General features: G+C 38.1%; 3 protein-coding genes across 3 annotated transcripts; 2 read left to right on the top strand and 1 right to left on the bottom strand.

Annotated features, from left to right (window-relative positions):
• The first annotated feature begins 2,239 nt into the window (after positions 1-2,239).
• LOC111790698 (succinate dehydrogenase [ubiquinone] iron-sulfur subunit 2, mitochondrial) lies at positions 2,240-4,497 on the top strand. Its single transcript, XM_023671718.1, has 2 exons — positions 2,240-2,954; positions 4,106-4,497. The coding sequence occupies exons 1-2, from the start codon at positions 2,293-2,295 to the stop codon at positions 4,275-4,277; spliced, it is 834 nt and encodes a 277-aa protein (XP_023527486.1). The 5' UTR covers positions 2,240-2,292; the 3' UTR covers positions 4,278-4,497.
• A 2,307-nt stretch (positions 4,498-6,804) lies between these two features.
• Positions 6,805-9,251, bottom strand: LOC111790697 (ATP synthase mitochondrial F1 complex assembly factor 2). Its single transcript, XM_023671716.1, has 4 exons — positions 8,734-9,251; positions 8,457-8,631; positions 7,266-7,543; positions 6,805-7,130 (listed from the first exon to the last, which is right to left on the bottom strand). Exons 1-4 carry the CDS (start codon positions 9,175-9,177, stop codon positions 7,023-7,025), a joined length of 1,005 nt encoding a protein of 334 aa, XP_023527484.1. The 5' UTR covers positions 9,178-9,251; the 3' UTR covers positions 6,805-7,022.
• Positions 9,252-10,132: 881 nt separating this feature from the next.
• On the top strand, positions 10,133-16,967 carry LOC111791908 (peptidyl serine alpha-galactosyltransferase). The gene is made up of 9 exons (XM_023673421.1): positions 10,133-10,266; positions 10,405-10,825; positions 12,108-12,278; positions 13,231-13,474; positions 13,616-13,816; positions 13,933-14,471; positions 15,306-15,470; positions 15,557-15,800; positions 15,917-16,967. Exons 2-9 carry the CDS (start codon positions 10,521-10,523, stop codon positions 16,592-16,594), a joined length of 2,547 nt encoding a protein of 848 aa, XP_023529189.1. The 5' UTR covers positions 10,133-10,266; positions 10,405-10,520; the 3' UTR covers positions 16,595-16,967.
• The last annotated feature ends 60 nt before the right edge of the window (positions 16,968-17,027 follow it).

The raw sequence follows: 17,027 nt of genomic DNA, 5'->3' as shown, positions 1-17,027 counted from the left end.
ATATATAATCTTTTGGTCGGGTGCCTTTTGATCTTTCGAGTTCATCTAGAAGTATATGTATATATTTTTTGAGTTCATCTAGAGGTATGAATTGAGACTTTTGATCTTTTAGTCGGTGATATAACATGTTAATCGAATTAGTAAATGACATTACTTACCATGGGAGAATATTGATAATTCTCTTCTGGTCTGGATGCATTGTTTTTTGCTGCTGTGTTCCCCGGAGCCTCATTTGACTTCTTCTCGTCTCTAGCTTTGCTAAATATTACTGTAAAGCCTTCGGCTGAGGCCGGGTTGTTGACATCCCACTCGCCGAACTTCGGCAAGGGGCGACCTCTATCCTGCTATAGACATCATTAGAAACATACATATATCAGAATTCAGATCTTCATTGATAAACTATATTTGTGAAGTCTCGTGTTTGTCAGTTCTTTAAATGCACTTCTCTGTTGTATAGAATGTTCCATTTTTATGTGTAGATATGTGAGATCCCACCACAGTTAGAGAGGGGAATAAAACATTCTTACGAGGACGTGGAAACCTCTCCCTAGCAACGCCGTTCTAAAAACTTTGAGGAAAAACTTGAAAGGAAAAGTTTAAAGAAGACAATATCTACTAGCAGCGAGTTTGGGCTATTTCAAGATCTATCTAGCGATGCATTTCTATTTAAGCAATGAAATCTTTCTGCTGTTGGGGGAATAATCAAACAATGCAGGCATGGCAGGGAGAAACAAAGGGAAGGTAATTCATGATTATATATTGAATGTTTTACCACAAAAAAATGATACAAAACATCATAGGTAAGATCATAGATTTATATCTGAAAGTTTCAATGGTCGTCTCATTGCTCGCTCGCTCGATACGAGCAAATGACATAGATTTGTACGTTTACCATGTCTTACAATACAATGGCTACATGTTTTTCATTCATTACAGGTAAAAGTTGCAGAATCTCTATACAGAGAGAGCAAATGTTCGAATTGGTTCGATCAACTCGATCGATGACCGAACAAGGATGTGAAGATGCATACAGAAAAGAGGAATAGATGAAAGAAGGAGAATGAGAAGGAGAAGAAGAAGAGGAATCTTACCGAAGCCATTAAAATACATTAACAAAGCTTTGTGCACAGAAAATGAAACTGAGAGAAAAGAGAGAAGGAAAGAGGGAAGAGGGAAGGAAAGAGGGAGAATGGAGAGTTGGAAGCTAAAATGGGAATAACAGAAACCGAGTATTTTGGAAAAAACTCCATTTTAAGGCCGTTTCTTCAGTTTCTTACATCACTTCCACATTTCTATCTTTCTTCGTTACTTACATCTCTTAACTTACTTTTTTAACCCTCTATTTTCATTCTATTATTCTTACTTTGCTCCTTACCCGAAATCGGGGCCAAAAGCTCAAACATACGTCGCTTGGCCGTAAGCGACGCAAGAACGAATAAGCTTAACTCACTTGTTGCTCAAAAGTGAGTGCCGTACAATCGCAAATCCACTGCCATCAAAGTGCGATTGTGAGACCTCTTAAACGACAATATATGTGAGATCCTGAAAACATTTTTTTTATAAGGGTTCTACACCCGAGCATATGCTTTGAAAATCTGAAAGGAAAATCTAGCAGTAGGCTTGGGTCGTTAGAATATATGTCTGTTAGAATATATGTCTGTTATGATTGTTTAAATTACAGTAAAAAGTTTATTGATGTTATTCAAATTGAAATGTATAAATCAATTTTTTAAACTAACATGAACATAACTCTGATATAAAATACATATATTTATATTCTCCATTAAAAGGTCAAAGATTAATTTTTAAAAATAAAAAAAAATGTAGTAATTTATATAATTTAACAAAAAAAAACAATAAAAATAAGTGACGTGTTGATGTGAAACTAACTAACATGCAGTTTATGGAAGACACACGCCCACGCTCCCGAATAATAATTAGGCGCTAAAAATGACTGTTCGAAGATTGGTCCACGCTGTCACTCTTTTTGACGGCTCACATTCATCCACGTCATCACTACGCCACCTAACCTCTCATAATTATCCATTTAAATCAAAAATAAGTTTTTCCCTAATGAAAAATACATAATATTATTTTTAAATAATTCGACCAATAAAAAAAAACCAATTCACTTAAAAAAACATTAATTAGTATTTATTTATTTATTTATTTTTGTAGTTTATATATATATATCCAAAATTTTATTTGAACAGGCCGACCATATCGCCAAGGNTTTTTTTTTTTTTTTTTTTTTTTTTTCACCTCTCTGATCTCTGTTTCTTCGAGACAACAATGGCGAGCGGAATCCTGAGGAGGGCAATAGCTAGGGTTTCTGCAACTTCACCTTCAAGATTCGTTCGAATTCGAGCACATGCTTCGGCTGCCGAAGCGCAGCAAGTCGAGCAGAAAGTGGCCGCCTCAACGAACCTAAAGACATTCGCAATCTACCGATGGAACCCTGATAGTCCTTCCAAACCAGAGCTTCAGGAGTACAAGATCGATCTCAAAGAGTGCGGCCCCATGGTGCTAGATGCGCTTATCAAAATCAAGAACGAGGTCGACCCGACTCTGACCTTTCGCCGTTCGTGCCGAGAGGGGATCTGCGGCTCCTGTGCGATGAACATCGATGGATGTAATGGATTGGCTTGCTTGACCAAGATTCCGTCCGGAGCTTCCTCGACGATTACGCCGCTGCCTCATATGTTCGTGATCAAGGATCTGGTGGTGGACATGACCAATTTCTATAACCAGTATAAGAGTATTGAGCCGTGGCTGAAGAGGAAGAGCGAGCCGCCTGTGCCTGGGAAGGAGATACTTCAGAGTAAGAAAGATAGGGCTAAGTTGGATGGAATGTATGAGTGTATATTGTGTGCTTGCTGTAGTACATCGTGCCCCAGCTATTGGTGGAACCCGGAGTCCTACCTCGGACCAGCCGCTTTGCTCCATGCCAATAGGTAATTCGTTCACTTTGGTTCTTTGTTTTGGTTATTCCATGCCTCTCTTTTTGTTTAGAAATTAATAGAAAACAGGGACTGTTTAGAGGAATCAAGAAGCTACATGTGAAGGCTGTAAAATTCCATGATATAGTTAGGTTACGTCTTCTTAGTGCTTAGAAAGTGATCTCCTTCTCCTGCTTGCGAATTTGGCCCTTGCACGCATGGTAGAACTTGTATGATTTGATTGATTGCTTATTTTTATAGAGAATCGAGTAACTTAATTCGGTATTTATTATCTATGATTAACAAAGTTTTGATATGCCTTGGTAGACTTGATCTGAAACTCATTTGTTTGCTCTAGTTTCTTGGTGAGTTTCAACCTTAGTCCTTACTGATGTTGCATAAAAGAGTTTTTTATCCACAAAAATTTCGCCAAGAACATTAGTCTTCATTGGTGACGGCTGGAAGCCAAATTGGACATATGCTTCCTGCAACTGTCAAGAGCTTAACCTTTTATAAATGACAAGTTAGGATAATTTTATTTGGCACCCTACATGATGGAGAAAGATGTACTTTGAATGGAAGCAATAACTATGGTTACCAATGTAAATGAAAAAGGCGAAAGGGTAATGAGTTCAAGTCATGATAATCACGTACTTAGGAGTCGTATACCATGAGTTTATTTGATAACGGAACATAGTAAGGAAGGTGTAGCATTTGTCTCATGCAAAAGAGTTTGGTACAAGTATACCCAAACAACTTAAAAAAGGAAATTAGAAGATCAAAAACTTGGAAGCAATGAACAGTGATGAAGTTTTACATCTATCTAAAGAATCTTTGTATTCAACCCTGTATTCGTATATAATTCATGGCTTCATAGGTTCTTTTTTTCTATTCTTGTTTTTTTTTCCTTCTTCTTAAAGAAGGCTTCATAAGTTCATGTTGTATATTTTTTGTAATTGCATGATTTATTTGTTCCTATCGTTCACCTCACAACTTCCTATCTATCACCATGACTTTGCAAGAAGATTGACACATATGACTTTGATTAAATCGACTTCAAAAGCATTCTTAATTGTCTTATTGGCTGTTTTCTTTTTATGGTTTTTACTGAAGACACATGTTTTCAGTTACAAAAGGGTCCCCTCTAATCCCCTTTGTGCATGCAGGTGGATAAGCGATAGCCGTGATGAATATACCAAAGAAAGACTTGAGGCAATAAATGATGAATTCAAGCTCTATCGTTGTCATACTATTCTGAACTGTGCCCGCGCATGTCCCAAGGGTTTGAACCCTGGAAAACAGATTCAAAATATCAAACAACTTCAGCTTGTGGGTTGAGCCTAAGTTTCTAGGTACAATGAAGCACAATAATGTTCTTTTCATTCAGTTCGGATATATTTGAGGAGATGAACTCTGTGATTTTGATATAATAACTTGTGGATCACTTACTTTCCACCCATTCTGTACTTATCATTTGGGTTTGCAAATAAATGTTGATAGAAACCTTGTTTTCTTCTTGAGTTGCTGTATCAAGATCTTCCTTTATTCATCATATTTGACTAAACATGGCTTGTCTGAAAATCAAATATATATGTTGGTGTTATTTTGTAATAGTAATACAGGGGGGAAAGGTTCTACTGGAAGAACACGTACCCAGGTTTCGCTTACCTTTCCCGTTTCTTTCGATGATCTTACGTGTCAAGAATGTGTTCTGAATCTAACTTGGGCAGGTTTTCGAAGTAATTGTCAGAAAAATGATAAACAAACAAGAACAGGAAGAAGGTAAACAAACCATATTGAAGAGGAGCATGCAGTTTTCTTGTGAGGTATAGAATACTAACCTCATGTGGTTCTTATGACACTTTTAATCTCTGTTGAAACTAAACAAATGATTGTAAATACAGTGTAGAACTGAAAAGTATTATCACAGCAGATGTGGGATGATAATTACAATATTCATTAATGTGGCATATAAGATTGTTTTATCATATAGTTAAACCAGGCCATGGAACCTATATAATGTGTGGCTTCTGCTGCTGGTTCTTCACCAACTGAGCAGCTAATCTTTTTACCAAACTCGTAAGGCAATTCTTATTGGTTATTACAACACTATGAAGTCGTCTTTATCATCAATGCTTCCCTTTCCCTTTCTAGTTTTGGTGATCTTTATGTTGATGGAAGTCAGTTCCAGAGTTCATGCAGGGACTCGCCTATTGTTCCTTGTAAACAGACGAGACTCTGAATCATCTCAGTATGTTACGGTATCAGGTATGCAACCATGAGTGTCGATACTCGACATCAACGAGTACTCGATGTTGACGTTCCGTATTTTTATGAATTGACTTCTATATGTGAAGGGATGTGATTAAGTTTCCATTATGTTTTCTGAACTTTTGTTTCAGTCTATAAGCCTCTTAATATGTCTACCTGATGAACTTTTTTAAGATAATTAATTTAGAATCTCATTTGCATTAATTTGTCAAATATTAATTTTTAATTTTTTTTTTATTTTTTATATTTTAAACCCACTTTGATAACTTTAATTTCTATTTGGTTTAATATACTTTTAAACTTTAACACAAATAGTTGGCTATTTGGAATAATTTTATTAAAATTCATAGATGTAAATGAATATTTTTAAATTCGAGGAACCAAAATAAAACAAAGGAATGATATTAAACATTTATCTCAGCTCTATGACAAAGGGATATCTTCAAAATTTGAAAACAAAAATAGAATGATCAATAAAATGTCGAGAGACATTAGAAAGGTTTAAAGCTACATCCNTCTTCAAAATTTGAAAACAAAAATAGAATGATCAATAAAATGTCGAGAGACATTAGAAAGGTTCAAAGCTACATTCGATGTCCTAACCAATAATCAATAAGATGTCGAAAGACATTAAAAAGGTTCAAAGTTACATCCGATGTCCTAACCAAACTTGTAATTTACGATATATAAACAAGTGTCAAATTTTTACATGAACGTTGACTTTATGATTTCCTAACAAAATATCAATGGCTATGAACATTTTTCATAAATTTGAGANGACATTAAAAAGGTTCAAAGTTACATCCGATGTCCTAACCAATAATCAATAAGATGTGGAAAGACATTAGAAAGATTCAAAGCTACATCCGATGTCCTAACCAAACTTGTAATTTAAGCGACATATAAACAAGTATCAAATTTTTACATGAACGTATGATTTCCTAACAAAATATCAATGGCTATCAACATTTTTCATAAATTTGAAATTTTCACATAATATCAACAAAACTCTTGATAATAACTGTGATTTTTCTGTCAATGATCAAAATAGATAGTGAATTAATAAAAGAACATAGACTTGTCAGGAATTGAGACAGCCAAATCTTGACTNGATTTTCACATAATATCAACAAAACTCTTGATAATAACTGTGATTTTTCTGTCAATGATCAAAATAGATAGTGAATTAATAAAAGGAGAACATAGACTTGTCAGGAATTGAGACGGCCAAATCTTGAATNAACATAGACTTGTCAGGAATTGAGACAGCCAAATCTTGACTAAACAATTATGAAATCTTAACCAGAGAGGAGCTTTCTAATATCAGAAAATGTCTAATGTAGGGTGCAATAACGACTGTGACACTGCCTGCTGCAACTGTGATATCAATAAACAACCACCTCTCTGCGTGCAATGCTGCCAAGAGCCTTGACAATGCCAATGCCTACTAAACATGCTCAGCTACTACTACTACTTCACTCCTTTTATGCATTATTTTGTATGTGATCTCGATTTATTCCCGCAAACCTAAGCTAAGATTGAATGCNTGTGATCTCGATTTATTCCCGCAAACCTAAGCTAAGATTGAATGCGTGACATCTAAATACTTGGTTCTTTCTTGGCCAGAGGGAAGTGTTTACAGAAACAATCTCTTCCTTATTTTCTCAACTGCTCACAGCTACAAGATGTCTTATAAACAGTCTTGGAGTATAATTTAGAAAGGCCCTTTGGATCTACAACAAAAAAAAAAAACCAAAAAAAGGCACATCCTAGCTGATAGGGTAGGATAAGAAAGTAATCAGATTAATGGATTCAAAACCTCCTTGAAAGAGCAAGAAATACTGCGGCAGATGAGATCTGAACCCGTAGATCAGCAATATCGACATCGTGACCACCTTCGACCAGACCCCATTTATCCACCTGCAAATGTTCGAGCAGGTTCTTTTTGGTTCAGAATATGTTATGACATTTGCTTCTTAATGTGACATTATCCTAGACTCTTGCAACTCGGAATAAGTATATGTATGATAAAGAATGAGGGAAAAGAAGTTAAACCTGTAGATCTTCTTCGAGTCTAATCAACTCGATTGCTTCTTCAATCTGCAACTTTCCACGAAAAATTGCAATAGCAATTACTAAAGAGTGTGCAGCTGATGCAATGGCATCAATTGATGCCAATTCACAGTCATCTGTTTTCCTCAGAAGATCTTCAACAGCCTTTATAAGACCATCCTCCTGTTTCCCACCAAAAAAGCTGGAATATACAATAGGCTTAAAGCCAAATTCTAAGCGCACCCAGTCGAGTAAAGGATCGATTTTCTCCACTTGTCGTTCTACAAGGAAAATGTAACACCAATTATGTACTGAAACCTTATTCAACCTTTATGAATATTCAGTCCTAGATAATAATCTCTTTCATCAAACAAATTGGTCAATCTTCAATTCTAGTTCTTTATGTTTTTGAATTGCAAAAAAGTAGGTCAAGCAATTGTCAAGAAAGTATCATCAACTTCCAACAGGAGATGCAAAGAGATACAGGATATATATCTTACTATTCCATGTTTACATGCAATATTTTAGCTATGTTGCAACATGCATGGTCTGGCATTCAAAATTTATGGATCTAGACATGACCTCTTACCAATAATAATAATAAGAAGAAAGTGATTTATCACATAATTCAGGATCTAGATCTTATTGCAGCTAAAGCCAAAAATTTTGGAAGTTTCAACTAAAGANTTTAGCTATGTTGCAACATGCATGGTCTGGCATTCAAAATTTCTGGATCTAGACATGACCTCTTACCAATAATAATAATAAGAAAGTGATTTATCACATAATTCAGGATCTAGATCTTATTGCAGCTACAGCCAAAAATTTTGGAAGTTTCAACTAAGAAAACCCGGGGATCACTCATATCATGATGCAGATGTTTTTGCAGCTATAACAAAAAATTGTGGTTGATCCCTCAATCAGGATATTGATGTTATTGCAGCTATAACCATAAATGTCGCGAAAATCTACCAAAGGAAAAGTGGTTGATTTAGTGATATCAGGAGTTATGAACTACACAGGAGTTATGAACTTAAACTAACCAAATCCAAATGAGAAAACCTAAAAGACCACTCAATCTATAGATCATATTCTGTTGATCAGCCGTTTGACGAACTAGTGAATGGAAATTCAAGTAAATCTCGTGCTCAATGCATCTAGTAAAGTTTGGACTCATAGGATTACTTGACATACCATAAACTCCACTTGTTAGAACATTGTCATCCGGAGCACGACAGAAAACCAGATCCTGATTGAATTTCTGCACTAAATGTTCGATAATCTTGGGCCTGGTAAGAGGCACTCTTTCCAATGCGGTACAGGCAAGTTTCATTAGAGGCATTGAGAAAGGTCTAATCCCATCGGTTTCCTACATCGATCAAATCTTCATTTCAATCCAGACAAACGAAATTTCAATAACCTTCCAAAAAGGATGAGGATAACTTCAGGAGCAAAAGATGAGAGAAATCACCTGATATTCCCACTCAGCCGCAACTGCCTTGGCAAGGCCAAGAGTCGGTAGCTTCAGCGGCCTCTTCGAAGGAGTCTTCAGCGTCCGGTAATCAAGCATCACCGTCCATCCATTCCGATCATCTGCCTCTCTCGTAGTCACTTGCTTGTAAAACCGCTTGCCTACGACAGAACCAGTCATGAACGAGGTCGGCATCGTCACCGAAGAACTGGAATAGGATGAAGAATCAGCTCCGGATTTCGTGTTTGGAGCCTTGACGAATATAGGATCTTCTCTAGTACTGTCCTCGGAGAATGTGAAGGAGGCGGCGTCGGCTTGAGATTGTTCGGCGGCGGTGGCGACACTGGTAGTAAGCGTACGCCAGCGAAACGAATGAGATGGAATTAGCGTGGGATTGGCGATTCTGATTGATTTCGCCATTTTTGCAAGAATTGAGCTCGCCATTGTCTTGCTTCTTCCCCCGTTTCTGTGCTCTGGACGATCTGTACTAGGGTTTTAGAAATTGAGGAAGAAGAGAATTGCGATAGACGGACCGGATTGGTTTAATCGACTCGGCCTCAACTCAGACTCGGACGGTCGGTTTTCAAAATGGTCGGCAGAATTTTATAGATTAAAAAAAAAAAAAATTAAATACTACTTTAGTTTCTTATTAATTTAATAAGAATTTGAGAGTATATTAATTTTATTTAAGTAATTTTGAAATTTATTTCCAATTAAATAAAAATAATAATTTTATTTTAAGATTTCAAATGATACCATTATTATTTTTAAAATTTAATGGTTTAATTGGATTATTATTTAGTATATATCTCACAAATTTCTATTAAAATGCGTTTTATTATTAAAATAAATTCTACAAAATATCCGATCATCATATCAAATACGTACACATTTTTAAAAAATGTGATAAATTTTTTAACTCTAGTTACTGATTCGAGTCAGATATATACTTTGAATCAGAATGTCGTTGCTAACAGGTACTCATAAGCTTCGATCGTGTGACGTTAGTATCAGTGGTTGACTAGTCAATTGACCAGTCGTAGATTTGAACTCAGGGTTCGGGTTGAATATGTTCGACATGTCGGCCTCTAATCACTTGCTCGACGATGAGGACGACGATTTATATACGGAGAATCTCGAGGGAATTCAAGTTCAATCATGTGGTAGCGATGATGAAATGGGCTTCTGCCACGTGGACATTATGCTGGAACCTGTTGTAGAGGATAACCAAGAATGGTTCTTCGTGGGTGAAATGTAAATATTATGTAATTATCATATAAAAAATTGAAATTGCTGTAATTAACGTAATTACTTGATTAATTCAATAATTATTCATTTTTAATTAATTCCATCCACTAAAAATTAGAAGGTTTAAAGGATTGTGGGATCAAATTTAGAAGGAAAAGATAGAAGATGAACTCTACGGTATATTTTTCGCACACTGATTACCGCAGAAGAGGAGCAGCGCTTCATGAAAATGGAGGATGGATTTGGAGAAGCCATTCCCAACGGCTCCATGTTCTGATCAGAGCGGTAAATTTCAACCCTAAGCTTCTAGGTTTTGATACAATTTTGTTGTGAATTATTTTATTAGCATCCAATTGATTGTTATTTTAAGCAAATTTTCTATCTAACATGGCCCCACATCACTCCCTCTCCTCCATGTCGAAGAAAACAAAAAAAGAGTAAGAGAAATGGAGGTTTGACCTGTGGCTGCGATCCAGGAAATGCAACCCAGATCTCTTGAACAAATACCCATTTGAAATCTGGCCTCGAGTTGAGCCAAAATGAGGGGATTTTTGGTGTTTGTAGCGGTTTGTTTGATGGGGTTTGAGGTCGGCGATGGGCGGAGTATTAACTCCGACATGGCGGCGCCAAGGCGGATTCATACTCTGTTCTCGGTGGAGTGTCAGAATTACTTCGATTGGCAAACTGTTGGGTTGATGCATAGCTTCAAGAAGTCGAAGCAACCGGGGCCGATCACCCGTTTGCTTAGTTGCACCGATGAGGAGAAGAAGAATTATAGAGGGATGGATTTGGCTCCCACTTTTGAGGTTCCATCCATGAGTAGGCACCCCAAAACTGGCGACTGGTGAGAGTTTCTTCTTCTTTTCCCTTTCATTTCCTGAACTTTTTGGAGTTCAGGATTTGGGTTTTGTGTTGCTCTTGGTGTGCTTCTGGTTACTGATTTGATTGTTATCTTCCTTAGCTTTGTTTGATTTTAGTTCTGAAATTGGTCTGTTTGATTAGATTGATCAGTATGTATGCAGTTTTTTCTTCTCTTCTTTTCATAAGATTGGTTGACCTGTTGGATTAGGAGCATAGAATGATGGTATTGTGCTTGGTATGTGTTGTCTATCTATATCCGTTTGATGCTAACTGGCTGCTTCAAGTTTAGCTAATTTAGCAATTGATAATGGTGAAGCCGGTGGAAAGGATTCATGTTTAGAAAATATATCTTACGGACTGTGGCAAGATGTGATATTCATGTTTCTAAGATTACGTTGTTCAATCATCAATGGTGTAGAAATGTAGAAGGGAGTGGTTGTCAGAGGAGATGGTGTGATAAAACCCGAACCAGATAAGAGGGCAGTGACTAAATGGGAGAAACTTGAAAGAGTCGATTGCTGAAAGTTGGGGAAAGGGGGTCCGGGTGGGAACGACTTTCATTTTGACCTCTTCAATCTTAATGCTGCAAGGAATGTCGTTGTAGCTCCTGCAGAAGTAATAACAATCAAAGCCATAGGTGGGTATCCAAATAAAGGGGAGCACCTTGCTATCATGAAAATGCCAGCTGTTACCATAGTAGCTGCATGAATCAAAGTGGATATTGGAGTGCGGTATAGTGATGGATTTCATGGCTGATGTCTAACTGGCACTAATACTCTGACATGAAAAGAGTTCCCCGCAAAGCATTTTTCTTTTGTCCTCAAGAGGACAGGACCAGTTTTCTTATATCACTGCAACTCCAAAGAATGTATACTGCAACTCCAAAGAAGAGTCTTTGTGCAGGTTGCATGCTCGAGGGGCATCAGGATTGCATTGGATTATACATTCCTCTCTCAAGAAACTTGATTGAATGTTGCATCGTTGAACAGAGTAGATGTTTTCTGTTGATACTTAATATTAGATTAAAAACTATACGTTTTCGTTTTCGTTTTTGTCGAACTTGATGCTTTGTGGAAGTTTCATTCATCACTCATCAAAGTACCCACTAGATCTTTAATCTTTTCTTCTCATTTCTGTTTTTTATGTTTTGGAAAACGCTCGCTTATTATATTTCTTCCGACTTCATGCTCTTTATTTTTTCTTTTGGAACATAGCTACAAATGAAAAGAAAAGGATATAAGAAGAAAACATTACTTGTTTTGCAGGTATCCTGCAATAAATAAGCCTGCAGGGGTTGTCCACTGGCTTAAGCATAGTAAAGAGGCAGAGAATGTTGATTGGGTTGTGATTCTGGATGCAGACATGATCATAAGAGGCCCAATAATACCTTGGGAACTTGGTGCTGAGAAGGGCAGACCTGTTGCAGCATATTATGGGTTACAACACTCTTCTCTTTTCTCCCTCTTCACTCCCTTGTGGCATTGAAGCTTATTATTCTCCTTAAACTGAGACTTTAACAAAGTTACTTGGATAGATGCTTTTGGCTTTCTGGAGTGATAAAAAATGGTTAAAATATATTTTTTTTGACGCTTGAACGTTTATTTTGATCCCTATAGTGTTAACTGTCAAGTGTTGTGTTTTAATCTCTCGAGTTACAAATGTTATAACTTAAATCTCTAAACATGGTATAAATGTGAGATCCCACATCGGTTGGGGAGGAGAATGAAGCATTTTTTTATAAGAGTGTGGAAACTCTCCCTAGCATATGCGTTTTAAAAACCTTGAGGGGAAGCCCGGAAGGGAAAGCCCAAAGAGGACAATATTTGCTAGTAGTGGGCTTGGGCTGTTACAAATGGTATCAGAGTCAAACACCGGGCGATGTATCAGTGAAGAGGTTGAGCCCCGAAGGGGGGTTGATGCGAGGTGGTGTGCCAGCAAGGATGCTGGGCCCCGAAGGGGGGTGGATTTGGGAGTCCCACATCGTTTGGAGAAAGGAACGAGTGCCAGTAAGGACGTTGGGTCCCGAAGGGGGGTGGATTATGAGATCTGAAATCCCACATCGGTTGGGGAGGAGAACGAAACATTCTTTATAAGAGTGTGGAAACCTCTCCCTAATAGGACACGTTTTAAAAATCTTGAGGGGAAGCTCGAAAGGGAAAGTCCAAAGAGGACAATATCTACTCGCTGTGAGTTTAGGCGTTATAATAAAAATCTGTTTTAATCTTGCTCATAAATTTTCTATTTATCATTTAGTAGAAATCTTAGATTTCGATACTGTCAACTCTTGTGGATGAATGTTTGAAAGTTTAGGTACCAAAATAAGCACAAAAGTTTCTTTTTCTTAATGTTGTTGTGACTATTCAAATGATGTATAATTATTTCTTTCAGATACTTGGTTGGATGTGACAACATTCTTGCTCAATTGCACACCAAGCACCCAGAGCTCTGTGACAAAGTTGGTGGCCTGTTAGCCATGCATATAGATGATCTTCGAGTATTTGCACCAATGTGGCTTTCGAAGACTGAAGAAGTGCGTGAAGATAGAGATCACTGGGCGACCAATATAACTGGTGATATCTATGGCAAAGGGTGGATAAGCGAGATGTATGGTTACTCATTCGGAGCTGCGGAAGTAAGCTTTATTTTTCCTCTCACCGTGCCAAACGACAATATGAACTTGTTTCATATCGCACCTTGTTTATTGGCTGCTCGAGATACTTCCGTTGTTCTCTAGATTTATGTTTTGCTAATGCGACTTCTTTGCCCAAACCAGGTCGGTCTCCGGCACAAAATTAATGACAATTTGATGATATACCCGGGTTATATTCCTCGTCCCGACATTGAGCCTATACTTCTTCACTATGGGTTGCCATTTAGTGTGGGAAATTGGTCCTTTAGTAAATTATATCACCATGAAGATGATATTGTCTATGACTGTAACCGCCTTTTCCCCGAGCCTCCGTATCCTCGAGAGGTATGTGTCCAAATGAATAGTTCCTTGGATATTTTGCATTGTTTTTATGCGTTGAATTTGTTGTAATTCTGGTTTGTAAGTTTTTATTTGTTGCTAAGAAGTTGAACTTTGTGCAGATACAACAAATGGAATCCGATTCAAATAAGAAGCGGGGGCTACTTATAAATATAGAGTGTATCAACCTGTTGAACGAGGGCCTATTGTTGCAACATAAACGAAACGGATGCCCGAAGCCACAGTGGTCAAAATATTTAAGTTTTTTAAAGAGTAAAACTTTTGCTGACTTAACTAAACCCAAGTATCCAACCCCTGCTACTTTAGTAATGAAGGAAGATCATGTTCCGAAACAACCGGTGAAGGAAGATCGTGTTCAGAAACAACCAGTAAAGGAAGAACTTGTTCAGAAACAACCAGTGCTTGATGAACTGCAGGAACCATATCCAAAAATCCACACCCTTTTCTCGACGGAGTGCAGTACTTATTTCGATTGGCAAACTGTAGGCCTTATGCATAGTTTCCGCCTGAGCGGCCAGCCTGGGAACATTACACGACTTCTCAGCTGTACCGACGAGGATTTGAAAAAATACAAAGGTCACAATTTGGCTCCAACTCATTATGTTCCTTCCATGAGCCGACATCCTCTGACCGGCGACTGGTAATCACTTTTCTGTCCTCACTGCATGCGCCTGCCCTTCTTTTGCTCATCACTTGGCCTCTTTGATCGTTTTTTGGTTCATTTCATCATGTACTTCCCAATTTTATCTGGTATCACATATTATTTTGAAAAGGATAAAATCTTTCTCTGCATCATCATATGGATGTAAAGCAAGAAACCATCTTTTAATTTCTCTACCTGAGATCTAATGTGAGATCCCATGTTGATTGGGGAGGAGAACGAAACACCCTTATAAGGGTGTGGAAACCTCTCCCTAGCATACGCGTTTAAAAAACCTTGAGGGTAAGCCCGAAAGGGAAAGCCCAAAGAGGACAGTATCTACTAGAGGTGGGCTTGGGCCATTACAAATGGTATTAGAGACATACATTGGGCGATGCGCCAGCGAGGAGGCTGAGTCTCGAAGGGGGTGAACATGAGCGATGTACCAGCAAGAACACTAGCCCCGAAGGGGGGTGGATTTGGTGGGGGTCCCACATCGATTAGAGAAAGGAACGAGTGCCAGCAAGGACGCTGGGCCCTGAAGGGGGGGTGGATTGTGAGATCCCATATCGGTTGGGGAGGAGAACGAAACACCCTTTATAAGGGTGTGGAAACCTCTCCCTGGCATACGCGTTTTAAAAACCTTGAGAGTAAGCTCGAAAGGGAAAGTCCAAAGAAGACAGTATTTGCCGTTACATCTAATGTGATATATATTTACCCTTAAGACTGAAAATCTTCCATTCTCTTCCCAATCTTGCTTGCGAAGACCCAACAAGAAAAGTTATAATAATGGCAGAGGAAGACTAAATCTCGTATCCTTCTGTTCTGTCTTAGGTATCCGGCAATAAATAAGCCAGCCGCAGTGCTTCATTGGCTCAATCATGTGAACACTGATGCAGAATTTATAGTTATTCTTGATGCTGATATGATCATGAGAGGACCAATTACGCCTTGGGAATTCAAAGCAGCTCGTGGACGTCCCGTTTCAACTCCATACGAGTAAGAAGTTAATCTGATATTTGAAAACTCGGTTGCTCCTTTTAGTAGGAAGTTTTTTTGACTCGGTTTACATACGTGTTTGGTAGTTACCTTATTGGCTGTGACAATGTGCTTGCGAAACTCCATACAAGCCATCCCGAAGCTTGTGACAAGGTTGGCGGTGTTATTATCATGCACATAGATGATCTCAGGAAATTTGCCATGCTATGGCTCCACAAAACTGAGGAGGTCCGAGCCGATCGAGCTCATTATGCAACAAACATCACGGGAGATATATACGAATCTGGCTGGATCAGTGAGATGTATGGCTACTCGTTCGGTGCTGCTGAGGTACTTGGTTATGGCGGAGCAAGTATTCTTTTTCTTAATCTTACTTTGGTCACGAACTTTCATACTGGAACAAACATAACAAAACTGAAAATATTTCTTTTTTCGTGTACGAACAGTTGCAATTACGGCATATTCGAAACACGGAGATACTGATATACCCAGGATATTATCCTGATCCTGGAGTTCATTACAGAGTTTTTCACTATGGACTTGAATTTAAAGTTGGGAATTGGAGCTTTGGCAAGGCAAATTGGAGGGACACTGATTTGGTCAACACATGCTGGGCCCAATTTCCAGCTCCACCAGATGCTTCAACACTTGATCAAACTGATAAGAATGCTTTTGCAAGGGACTTGCTTAGCATAGAGTGTATAAGAACACTCAATGAAGCTTTGTATCTGCATCATAAGAAGAGTAACTGCTCAGATCCTAGCTCATTGACCAACTCGAACGCGGAAAATGAAAGTGAAGCTGGGGTTTCGAGGAAAATCGGCAAGCTTGATGAAAGCTATACTGGAAAAGGCGACCATTTATCAACAGAGAGTTCTCAGGAATCATCGGAGGAGGTGAAAGAGGACACGATGTTTAGTTCTTTGAGGTTATGGATTATTTCTATTTGGGTGATTTCTGGTTTGCTGTTCTTGGTACTGATCATATCGAAGTTTTCGGGTCGGAAAGTGAAAGTGGTGAGAGGAAAACATCAGAGGATGAAAAGAAGAACTGCTTCCTATTCAGGTTTCATGGATCGAAACGGGCAGGAGAAGTATGTCCGAGATCTCGATGCCTCCTTGTAATATTTTCCTGCAAAGTGAATTCAGAAGTTTTGTTGTAGACACAACAGACAATTGCAAAGCAACCTGTAAAACAACTCCTCGTGCTGAATGGGCGTGGCGTGCTCTTGATCCCCGACGTTCGTCGTCTGTTAGCTTCCACAGATTTTTCGAAAGTTAATCAGGAAAAGGACTTCAAAGGGGGCTTGAATCTTGGATGGATTTGTTCTTTTCTTCACATATCAAGGACATTTTGACAAAAGATGAGATCTGTATTTTTTTAGCCTTTTCAACAAGAACAAGAAAAGAACCAGGGAAATGGTTGTCATGAACGCTTCGTTCAACATTTGAGACGATAATAAACGATAACTCTAGTTAATAATAAATTATTTTCTCATGATTATATTAGAGAACTTTGTTTAAGAACGGTTTTGTTTAGGTTGTTTATTTAAGTTGA

The sequence above is a fragment of the Cucurbita pepo genome, chromosome LG03 (assembly GCF_002806865.2).
Source record: "Cucurbita pepo subsp. pepo cultivar mu-cu-16 chromosome LG03, ASM280686v2, whole genome shotgun sequence".
Classification (NCBI taxonomy): Eukaryota; Viridiplantae; Streptophyta; class Magnoliopsida; order Cucurbitales; family Cucurbitaceae; genus Cucurbita; species Cucurbita pepo.
This window is presented reverse-complemented; position numbering and strand designations above follow the sequence as displayed.

What these genes read in the sequence shown, in the direction of transcription:
- LOC111790698 (XM_023671718.1), top strand. Translation starts at nt 2,293, where the DNA reads ATGGCGAGCGGAATCCTGAGGAGGGCAATAGCTAGGGTTTCTGCAACT. An exon ending in GCTTTGCTCCATGCCAATAG is followed by an intron (nt 2,955 to 4,105) that starts GTAATTCGTTCA and finishes TTGTGCATGCAG; the next exon opens with GTGGATAAGCGATAGCCGTG.
- LOC111790697 (XM_023671716.1), bottom strand. Translation starts at nt 9,177, where the DNA reads ATGGCGAGCTCAATTCTTGCAAAAATGGCGAAATCAATCAGAATCGCC. An exon ending in CGGCTGAGTGGGAATATCAG is followed by an intron (nt 8,632 to 8,733) that starts GTGATTTCTCTC and finishes TGATCGATGTAG; the next exon opens with GAAACCGATGGGATTAGACC. An exon ending in TCTAACAAGTGGAGTTTATG is followed by an intron (nt 7,544 to 8,456) that starts GTATGTCAAGTA and finishes TTTTCCTTGTAG; the next exon opens with AACGACAAGTGGAGAAAATC.
- LOC111791908 (XM_023673421.1), top strand. Translation starts at nt 10,521, where the DNA reads ATGAGGGGATTTTTGGTGTTTGTAGCGGTTTGTTTGATGGGGTTTGAG. An exon ending in ACTCATTCGGAGCTGCGGAA is followed by an intron (nt 13,475 to 13,615) that starts GTAAGCTTTATT and finishes TGCCCAAACCAG; the next exon opens with GTCGGTCTCCGGCACAAAAT. An exon ending in AGCCTCCGTATCCTCGAGAG is followed by an intron (nt 13,817 to 13,932) that starts GTATGTGTCCAA and finishes AACTTTGTGCAG; the next exon opens with ATACAACAAATGGAATCCGA.